This window comes from Geospiza fortis, unplaced genomic scaffold (genome assembly GCF_000277835.1).
Source record: "Geospiza fortis unplaced genomic scaffold, GeoFor_1.0 scaffold224, whole genome shotgun sequence".
Taxonomy (NCBI): Eukaryota; Metazoa; Chordata; class Aves; order Passeriformes; family Thraupidae; genus Geospiza; species Geospiza fortis.
In genome coordinates, this window is record NW_005054448.1 from 1,598,405 (window position 1) to 1,608,083 (window position 9,679).

The window sequence follows — 9,679 nt, forward strand, 5'->3', positions numbered from 1 at the left end:
CGAGCTGGGTCCGGAGCGGCGGGGGGCGGCGGGAGCACCCGGTCTCCCTCCGGCTCATCGGCGCCTCCGCAGGGCTCTTCCGCGGCCCCGACCGGTGCTGTCGGGAGCATGACCAGTGCTGGGCGCAGATCACGGCGCTGCAGTTCAATTACGGCATCCGCAACTATCGCCTACACACCGTGTCCCACTGCGATTGCGACAACAGGTGAGCCCAGGGCGTGAGGAAACGGGGAGCTTGAGGAGCCCGCCCTCCTCACCGGTCCCCTGCCCGCAGGTTCCGGCAGTGCCTGCTCGCCATCAACGACACCGTTTCCAACATCATCGGCGTCACATTCTTCAACCTGTTGGAGGTGCCGTGCTTTGTGCTGGAAGAGAGCGAGGAGTGCATCCAGTGGCGCTGGTGGGGCGGGTGAGTTCCCGGGGGTGCCCCGGCCCTCAGCGTTTCCTGCCCGGCTGTCTCCTCGGGCACTGACTTTGTTGGTGTGCAGGACCTCACAACACGTGGTGTCCTCAGGTGTGAGCGTTATGGAGTAGTGCCTCTGGCCAGGATGGTGCAGCAGAATCAGTACCACCCCAGCCTACCAGCAGAGGAGAGGGGCAGCCCCACTGTGCAGCCCCCGGGCAGGGGAAGGAATTTCTCTAGAACAGGGCGTAAGCGATTTCGACAGGAACTGAGGGCAAAGCCTGGGCGCCACCAGGCACAGAGACCTAAGACAGCCCAGCAACCCCAGGGCCCAGGTACCCCTGCGTCAGCCAGGGACAAGGCTGAGCTCACAACCAGGCACCCATCAGTGCAGTGGGGGCTAGAGCCTGGCCGTGCAACAGCATCGACAGTGTCAGGCCAGGATTTGGTTGGACCAGAGCAAGGAGCTGGAATCTCAGCACGTCCTCGGTGTGGCAGCCCTGGGCCCAGCCCAGCCACAGCACAGTGTGGAGCCACCTCTGTACCAGCTGTGAAGGGACGCAGGCAGCAGGGTGAGCTGGTACTGTGGGCAGCACGTGCACACCGCAGCTGGGGTGGCCCAAGGCCTCAGGCTGGTGGGGTCATGTGCTGGGGATGCCCATTACCTCCCCACTGTCCTCAGGCCCGGGCAGGGGGTGCAGGTGCAGCAAGCACCTGGGTAAGTGTGAGTACCAGATTGCACCCCATGAGGTGAGGTACCAGCTGCACAACGTGGACAGCCGGACACTCTTCCACTGCAACTGCACGTGCAGGTATGAGTCCACGAGGAAAAGGCCACTGTGTGCATACAGTTGGGGATCAGAGGAGGTGGGATGCTTGCCCTGGCCAGCGCCTGGTGACATGTGCCCTCCCGTGCCTGCAGGCTGGCACGGTGCCTCCACAGGGCAAAGGACTGCAGCGACATGGACTTGGCTGTCCTGGCTGACCGCATCACCATGGACTGCTTTGTGCTAGAGCTGCCTGCTGCCTGCAGCCCAGGCAGGGGGTCACAGCACAGGTAAGTGGGGAAGTCAAGAGGCCAGGGCCTAGGTGGGGCAGGAAACCAGTAGTGCAAGCATTGGCCCCTGCTCTGCTGTGCCACAACCAGGCTGCAGGGCAGGGGCAGTGGATGTTGGTGCTGCAGGGTTAGTGATGCTCACAGCTTTGCTTTTCCAGCAGCTGTACCATGATGACCAGGGCTGTGCTTGTACCTGCACAGCAGCTCAAAAAGATTCTAAGACGCTGGGGCCCTCTGCATGTGAGCTCCAAGGCCAAGCATCTACACTGAAAGACACATGCCAGGGGAGGTACCTTCTGTGAGCAGTGCCAGCATCTGGTTGTAGAGCAGAGACCAGCTTGGCCCCACACAGTGCTTTGATGACACCCAAGCAGTGCTGCCTTGGGGAGGAAGATGTGCTGTGCAGCAGCTGGGAGCTGCCTGGGGTCTGGTCCTCAAGTCAAAGGATGGCACTGAGCATGGCTGTTGGCATGACAGCATGGAGCTGGGGACCACAGCCAGAGGGACTGAGAAGCCTCTCAAGGAGCTGTGGCTGCCATCCATGAGTATCAAAAGCAAGGGGAAAGAAATAGGAGGGCTCAGGAAAGAGGAAACTCATTGTCCTTCCCTGGTGTGCTCTGGCGCAGGGAGGATGGCAGGGCACCCCACCCCTAGATTGGTGACCCTTCAACTGGGGGGCCTGAGCAGTGAGGTGTAATCCTGACCCTCTTGCCCAGGCAGGGTAGGAGGGTTGAGGTCAGTACCTGAATGTAGCAGAAAAAATAAAGGGTGGGTGGCCAGAGCATGGTGTATAGTACAAGAGTTGAGCCTGCTGTCCCCTCTTGACACTGTGGCCCCCACCCCAGGGGTGATCCTGCCCCCAGCAGTGAGCACAGTGCAGCTGGGGTGGGCAGGATCATTTATTTTGTCACTTGCACTATGTTCAGGCTGAGGCACAGTAGTAGAGCAGGGAAGGAGCAAACTTTGATCTCTGATCTCCAGGCTACCCTGTGGTGGTCCTTGCTCTGTGCCTATCACCATTCCTGCCAGAGCCCCGCCCTGGCCTTTTGTGCCACCTCAGGTGTGAGGCCAGCACTTCTCCCATGGGACAAGAGTCCTGCAGTTGGAAGTTCATGAGAGGTTCCCCAAACTGCATTAGACCGACTTTGCCCACCGTCCCCTGTGTGGTCACCTCACAGCCCAGGGCAGGAGCTTGGGCTGTGGGGACAGCAAGGAGGGGGCCTCTACCTGCCAGGCACACAACAGGGGTGAGGAGTCACTGCAATAAATAAGGGAGGGAGTGTCTCAGCAGGGAAGTGGCAGAGGAAAGCACACAGCAAGCGCGCTATGGGGAGGAGGAAGGGAGCCACTGCATCAGCGGCCCATGGCACAGCTATGTCTGTCCAGTTCCTGGGGGCTGTGCCCCTCCTTTGGGGAGGGGCCACAGGCTGGGGGGCTGGTGGTGCTCATTCTCCGGCAGGGATAATAGCCCTGGTCTGCGCTCTCCTGCCGCCGGCCTAGGGCCTGGTCAATCATCTCCAGGCGCAGTGCAGGCAGCAGGCCCAGGTTCCGCGGGTCAGCCCTGGTCAGAGAGCTGTCAGCAGAGACACGCCAGAGGCCACTTTTCTCCTGCACAGTCTGGTAGAACGAGCTGCTGTCTGGGCTCTCAGCTGCCTGTTCCAGCTCCTTGCTTTTGACTTCATGGTGCCCCAGCTCCTCATGGGGCAGATGGATGGTGGGGATATTCCTGGGGAGGCTGCAACGGCTCTGGGGTGAGGGACTGCGGCTTGTACCCCTGTCCCGGCTTGATGGCCGCAGGATCAGGCCCTGGAACTTGGCCAGGCTGGGGCTTCGGCTCCGGTGACGTTTCATCTTGCCCGGGCTGGGACTACGGGATTTGGGAGCCAGGAGGACAAGTGTACTGTCATCCTCTTCTGAGCTGCTGCCTGAGCTGTCTGTAGAGCTGCTGCCCTCCTCTGACCTGGGTAGGGAAATCTGCACCCCTGCATCAGCACTGCTAGCTGACCCTCACAGGGGACTGTTGGGTACCACACCAGCTGGCCTGCCCCATCCAGAGACACCCCCCTCCGCCATATCCATCCCCCCTCACCTCTTGCCTGTGCTTACCTGGAAGGGCTCAGTCACACCAGCGATGCTACTGGAAGTGTTGCTGTAGTATCCAAGGATGTACTCTCCATTCCCCTTGGGCAGTGCTTCCTCAGAGAACATCACCTGCAGCCCAGAGACACCTGATGGGCACCAGGATTTGCACAGGGGTGCCCCCCCTGCCACCTCCAACCCCAGCCAAAAGCACAAATCTCTGCTGCCAATACCATGAGCCTGCCCCATACTCAGCAAAAAGCAATAATGAGGTGCCTGCCTGCCCCATCCAGGGGCACAAAGGGGCGATTGTCCCTCTAGTGTGGGGCAGAAGTGCCAGCAAGACAGCAGGGGCTGGCCCCAGCTCACCTGTGCACACAGCTGCTTCTCCAGGCAGCGCTCCCCATCATCACTCCTGGCCCAGACATAGGACACGTAGTCTTTAGGGTGCCGAAAGCCTACCTGTGCATAATACATGGGACAATACAAGTGAGTGGGACAATGTAAGTCCCACTCGGCACAGTCACTGTTCAGTCTCCTGTTGCTCAGCCAGCTCTGCTCACAGAGGGTGACCCAAAGCTGCCTTGCACCCCCCTGCAGGTGTGCCCTGGGGTGCTGTGGGGCCCACAGAGCAGGGGGAAGGAGGAACTGCTGGACCAGAGCCTCCCGAAGCAAGACCACACCATGATGCCAGGGGAAGGGAGGGCACAGCTCCATGCCCTCACCGTGTTCACTGGTAGGGGATAGCTCAGAAGGGACCCCATAGTGCTGTGCAGTGCTCCCCACTCCCTCCAGCCCCAGCAGCCCCCAAGCCCCTACCCGGTAGAGTCCTATCCAGTCCCAGGAGCTCCGGTGGAAGCCAACAGCCATCTTGTACCTGACAACTGCTTGCTCAGGCCTGCTCCACTCATCAGCCACATAAATCTCAACCAGGGGCTTGTCCACCTTGGAAGCAAACTGCCAGAGAAAGGGCATGGCAAAGAGCTGCCTCTACTGCCCAGGGACCCCATGCACATACCCACAGCAGCCCCCAGTAAGAGGCAAGGTAGCTGAGCTCGCCAAACCAGAGTAAGCTCCCCACACACAAGGCTGGATGTTCCACCCCTGCAGCTCCTGCCTGTGTTCCCAGCAGCCCTGGACAGTACTCACCTGCACGGCAAAGATGGCAGCTACTGGCTTGTGGTCGCTGACAGTGTATTCCATGTGACTGCAGTAGCACAGCTGGCTCACTGACAGCACACCCTGGCTGGGCCGGTGCCCACCTGTGCCCAACCCCTTGCTGGGAGGTTTTATCTTCCACAGGATGCGGTCAGTCCAGGCAGGTTTTCGCTTCTTGGCACTGTAGGGCACAGAAGAGCATCTCTTGCCTGGCAAGGGCAGTGGGCTCTGACCCAAACTACCTCCCCCTGGCACTATGGCACATGTGGGCAGAGGATGTGGCTCATCCTGGCACTCAGCACAGCTGCTGGGACAGAACTCTGCTGGCAGCAGCACTGCTGTCACATCACAGTCCAGCCTGTGCCCACCCCAGCATGGCTGCTCTCCCCACTCATCCACACCAGCACCTACACTGGCTCTGAGCCCCACAGCTCCTGCATCTCTCAGCCCCACCTCATGCCCAGCTCTGCTCTCCTACCTGCTGTCATACTTGTTGGTGCCCACATCAAACTTGAAAGTGGGTGGGAAGTTCAGGGGTCCCTCCTGGAAGCCTCTGAGAACAGGCCACGTGCTTTTGGCAATGTTCAGCTGTGGGGAAGAGAGCACATCAAGGAGCACAGCAACCCCTATAGCCAGACACCTCCACAAATCCTGCCAAAATCTCCCCACCCTCACACACTGTGAAAGCCCAGTCCCATTCCTGCCAGCTCCTACAGCTCTCAGGGTTTGTCTATGTCAGCAGCTAGTCTGTAGACTCTGCCTCAGCTCCCCTTCACACACTCATGAGGGAAGTGTGCCCAGCTCCATCCAGACTGACCTGGGATTCTGCTGTCCCTTCCTCCCCCAGAGACATGAGAGCCAGGGCCCTTTGTGTCCTGCGAGTTGCAAGAGGACATGCCCTGACCAACAGCCGCATGGGCAGTTTTGGGGAGAGTCAATCACTGCTAGGGTTCCAGTGTAGGCTGACAGCACACCCATCCCTCACCTGATCCTTCTCCCAGAGCTGGCTCAGGACATTGCTGTCAATGGCATACTTCACAAAACAGATGTCCAGGCTCTCAATGCGGAAATTGAGGTCCCCGAACCAGAACACGAGGCTGTGGATGGTAGCAAGGGCAACGGGCTGAAAGGGCTGAGACTACCAGAGCCAGTGACAGCAGGGGTAAGATGTCCCCAGCCTGGGGGCAGCCTTAGCCCACAGCACAGGTGCTCTTGGGAACACTGGCACAAGTCACTGCTCAGCCAGCAGCCTGGCAGGCTGCCAGGATTCTGTAGGTAGGACCAAGCACCATTAGCCAAATGGGCCAGACTTCCCCAAACTGAAACCAAGGGTGGAAATTTCCACATGAGGCACCCATTGGATTCAGATCGCAAAGCCAGGACACAGGGACAGAGCTAGGCCCTCTGACTGGTCCTAAACCCCAAGAGTGCTAGTAAGGCAGGAATTGTACCAGCCCTGAATGTGGTGAGACCAAGACCCCTCTATAAACACCTACCCCACCATGCTGAGTCCATGCTAGGCCAGCTCTACAGGAAAGACCTAATCTCCAAGCTGTGCTGGGATGCAGGGGAGACCCCACACCCTACATGGAGGTGGTCAAGGACTGGGACTGGCACTAGAGCCCAGACTGGGAAGCAAAGTGGTGGGGTACGCACTCATGGTCCAGGATGCCGTTGGCCACGGGCCCCTCAAACTGCTGCATGTGCAGTATGGTGGCAAAGTCCTCCTTGCGCTGCTCCGCCTTTTCCAGGTGTGCTGGCAGGTGGCAGTTCAGGAAGCAGACCATGTGGCCGAAGATGGAGAGACGAACACTCACCCCACCCTTGTTGCCCTGCACCAAGAGGATCCCATGACTCCTTGGGAAGCCAGCCCCTTACAATCTCCCCCCAGGGCCACACTCACCCAGTATCCCCCCAGCCCTGTCCTGGTGCAGTCTGTCTGGATGTCCTGAAGGAAGGGCAGGTGGTAGTACTTGGCAAACACCAGCAGGATCACACCTTGCATCCTCACTGTGCTGACCTGGAATTGGAGCAAGGGCTGGAGTAGGATGATAGAGAGCCTGGGGACAAGGGGACAACTCCCCTCGCTCCAGGCCATGAGGCAGTACCTCCGCCCTTTGTGTGCCCCTCCATCCTACAGGTGACTAACAGCACATTTGGTTCAGAGATCTGTGCATACCCTCCTGAGCACTGACAGCCAAACCTGAACCTCAGTGATGCTGGGCTTACATAGGCTCTGAGGCAAATGCCTTGGGGAGCTGAGCCTGCCCTGAGTCTCGCAGGCTGTTGCCAGCAGCACCAGCCAGTTCCCACATTTACCTCCTCACCCTGGTTCAATGCAGGGGGCAACATAAAGCCACCCCAAAGCACCAAAGGGGAAGCATAAGCACAGGAAAGGCAGCTGGGTGGCACAAGCCAAACAACTTGCTGGATGAGATGCAGCAGCGGTCCCTGCAGCCTGGATGGCTGCAGGCTGTCCCTCCAGCCAGCTCTCCCACTGCACCTCCCTCCCAGCTTTCTATTCCTGTGTCCCACCTGCCTGGCAGGCAGAGAGAACACCAGCAGCCAACTCCTTCAGGACTCCTTACCAGGATGAAGTGGAAGGGGCTTAGCACATCCATGAAGAGTTCACTCCACTGATCTGTGAAGAGGGCATCCTTCAAGCGTTTGTTTATCTTTGAGTTTACCTCCTGCAGCCTGAGAGGAAATGTACAGGTCCTTCAGCCACACCAGGAAACCATCTGTGTCCCAGTTAATGAGAACTTGAGAGAGGTGCCAAAGCACAATGCTAGGCAGCAGGAAAGGGTGGGAAGGGCAGTTCAAGGGAAGACACTGATTTTGGAGCACAAACCAGCCACGTCCTTGCTCCAGTGATTCTGAGCCATGTGGTGGCAGGAGGCGCAAGTGGCCCTAAATCCAGGAGGCTTTGGCCCTTTCTAAAGCAGTGAGCAGAAGCCTAAAGCCCATCTCGGTGTGCAAGAGGGGCTTATGGGGCCTTTCAGTTTCTACAGAGAAGTCATGTCCCAACAGCACAAGGTGTCCAGATGTATTTGAGCTGCATAGCTCAGAGCAGCAGCAACCAGAAAGCTAACAGTGCTCCTCCTAGCTGAGCAATTAATGAAGAGAAGGAAAAATGTCCACAGAGAACAGCACAATCAGGAAATGTCTTGCCCAAAAAATTTGAGCGCTTAGAGCACAAAGACACAGGTCAGAGGAAGGACACAGCTAGGCAGAGATGCCAGGAAGTGAGCAGTAGAAGGACACCCTGCCCTGGCCAGAACATGGTCCCAGCAGGTCCCTAACTATCAGCTACACCCCTCACCCCATCCATCCAGCTCAGGTTGACCTCTGCCACCCACACAGACCCATTCCACTGGCCTGTAAGGCTGAGGGGACTGAGAGGCTGGCTCCAACACAACGAGCTGGCTCCAACATAGCTCCAGCAGTGTCAGCCTTTACACCACTATGCCCCTGCAGCTGGGAGCTCGGGGGCAGTCCTGGAGGCAGATCCAGCTTTTCCACCTCATACCTATAGGCAGAGGCTGCTTCCTGCTCCCTGTGCAGAGACAGCACATCCCTGGCCTTAGCAGGAATTCATACACCACTGCAGTCCTCAAGGGACAGCCACCCTCACCTCACCAGCCTCAGCACAGTGCTGTGGTACTGCCCTGTCAGCAGATCTGTGTACCAGGGGCATGGAGCCAATCCAGCCTCGGGAGAACAGATCTCTGCCCTTGATGCCTGAATACCACATGCAAAAGCACAGAGGAGGAGAATGCTCCCAGAGGACTTGGTGAGGGGAGTCAAATGCCTTGACAGACCTGACCCAAGGACTGCCACAACTCACAGCAAGAGCAGGGCTAACTTGGTCCAGCATAGCCAGCCTCAGGCTCGATGAGTATTCAAGTCCAATCAGTACTCAAGGGTTTCAGTTCCTCTCAGCACTCCCATTTTACCAGGTGCTGATTCTCCATCACCTTTTTTAACATGCTATCATTTATGAGGCACACCCCTCCCTGCTCCCCGTGCCCCAAGGGAGGCTGGGGCTACAGCTCTTCCATTCCTTGTCCCCCAGGGCTTTGGGAATTCCCTGAAAAGGGAATTCGCCAGAGGGGGGAGGGGAAGGAAAAGGAGGAGCTGCACCTCATCTTCTTACCCAATGGCGATCATGTCCACATCGTTTGTCTCGCCCGTGTTGAGGTGCAGCAGGGATGTCACATCATTTGGGGGCATGGCTGTACCTACGTTCCAGGTGACCACTGTGATGCTTGGGAGGACAAAGGAAGAACAGGCTAACATGAAGGCTCAGACAGGTTCCTTGTAACCCTGTTCAGCCCCCAGATCCACCAAAGAAGCTTTTTGCTGGCCACAGAAGTAGCCAGGGCTGAAGCTTAGTCATGGCATATATACGAGGTCCTTAACTCCTGTATGAGAGAGACAGATCCTTGCCTCCAAGATCCCCCAAGATCTGCACCTGAAATTCTAGAAACCAACACAAAGAGCCCTCGTCTTCATCGCCACTAGCTGACACAGGCAGGCTGTGAGACAGGGTGTCTCTGGAAACCCCCCCCCTTCTCCAGGAAGGCTCAGGCTCCTGGGGAAAAGGACCTGGATCTCAGTTCCCAGCCCCTGCCAGCCACAAAGGCCAGGACAGCACATGTGACAGCAGTGCTGCAACCCCGCAGCGGTGTCCTTCACCAACGCAAAGCAACATCCGTCACAACACATTAATGCCCTTGCGCAACGGGCACCAGCAAAGGGCCCGCAGGCTGTTTTGGTAGTGACAGGAGCCTCAGTCATTGGGGAGACGATTCAATAGGGAAGGAGAGCAGCGCCACGCTAGCCCCGGTGCTCGGGGACAGCGGGGGCAGGTAGCACTCACTCCACAGTCGGGTGTCTCTATCACGACATCCCGCACGAACAGCGCGCGCCAGACATCCTACCCGCCGGGAGCTTGCCTGCAGCCCCGCCCCCCAATCCTG

General features: G+C 58.3%; 2 protein-coding genes across 6 annotated transcripts in view; one reads left to right on the plus strand and one right to left on the minus strand.

Moving 5' to 3' along the window:
* Positions 1–2,228, plus strand: part of PLA2G3 (phospholipase A2 group III) — a 6,003-nt gene extending 3,775 nt beyond the window's left edge. Inside the window, exons 5-10 of the mRNA XM_031062432.1 lie at positions 6–205; positions 275–409; positions 515–975; positions 1,086–1,215; positions 1,326–1,460; positions 1,619–2,228. Of these exons, the coding sequence (XP_030918292.1) occupies positions 6–205; positions 275–409; positions 515–975; positions 1,086–1,215; positions 1,326–1,460; positions 1,619–1,730 (1,173 nt within the window). The 3' untranslated portion in view covers positions 1,731–2,228. The remainder of the gene's footprint in view (positions 1–5; positions 206–274; positions 410–514; positions 976–1,085; positions 1,216–1,325; positions 1,461–1,618) is intronic.
* The window catches only part of INPP5J (inositol polyphosphate-5-phosphatase J), a 26,370-nt gene extending 17,177 nt beyond the window's left edge, over positions 1–9,193 (minus strand). Inside the window, exons 1-11 of one of the 5 annotated variants that reach the window (XM_014309727.2) lie at positions 8,854–9,137; positions 7,286–7,394; positions 6,601–6,717; positions 6,354–6,529; positions 5,683–5,794; positions 5,176–5,285; positions 4,689–4,878; positions 4,359–4,496; positions 3,909–4,001; positions 3,567–3,671; positions 2,347–3,434 (exon numbers count right to left, since the gene is read on the minus strand). In XM_014309727.2, the coding sequence (XP_014165202.2) occupies positions 2,814–3,434; positions 3,567–3,671; positions 3,909–4,001; positions 4,359–4,496; positions 4,689–4,878; positions 5,176–5,285; positions 5,683–5,794; positions 6,354–6,529; positions 6,601–6,717; positions 7,286–7,394; positions 8,854–8,996 (1,914 nt within the window). In that variant the 5' untranslated portion in view covers positions 8,997–9,137 and the 3' untranslated portion in view covers positions 2,347–2,813. Of the gene's footprint in view, positions 1–2,346; positions 3,478–3,566; positions 3,672–3,908; positions 4,002–4,358; positions 4,497–4,688; positions 4,879–5,175; positions 5,286–5,682; positions 5,795–6,353; positions 6,530–6,600; positions 6,718–7,285; positions 7,395–8,853 lie in introns of those variants that run through there. The other 4 variants (XM_031062473.1, XM_031062474.1, XM_031062472.1 and 1 more) reach the window with 4 other exon arrangements.
* Between the last annotated feature and the right edge of the window lie 486 nt (positions 9,194–9,679).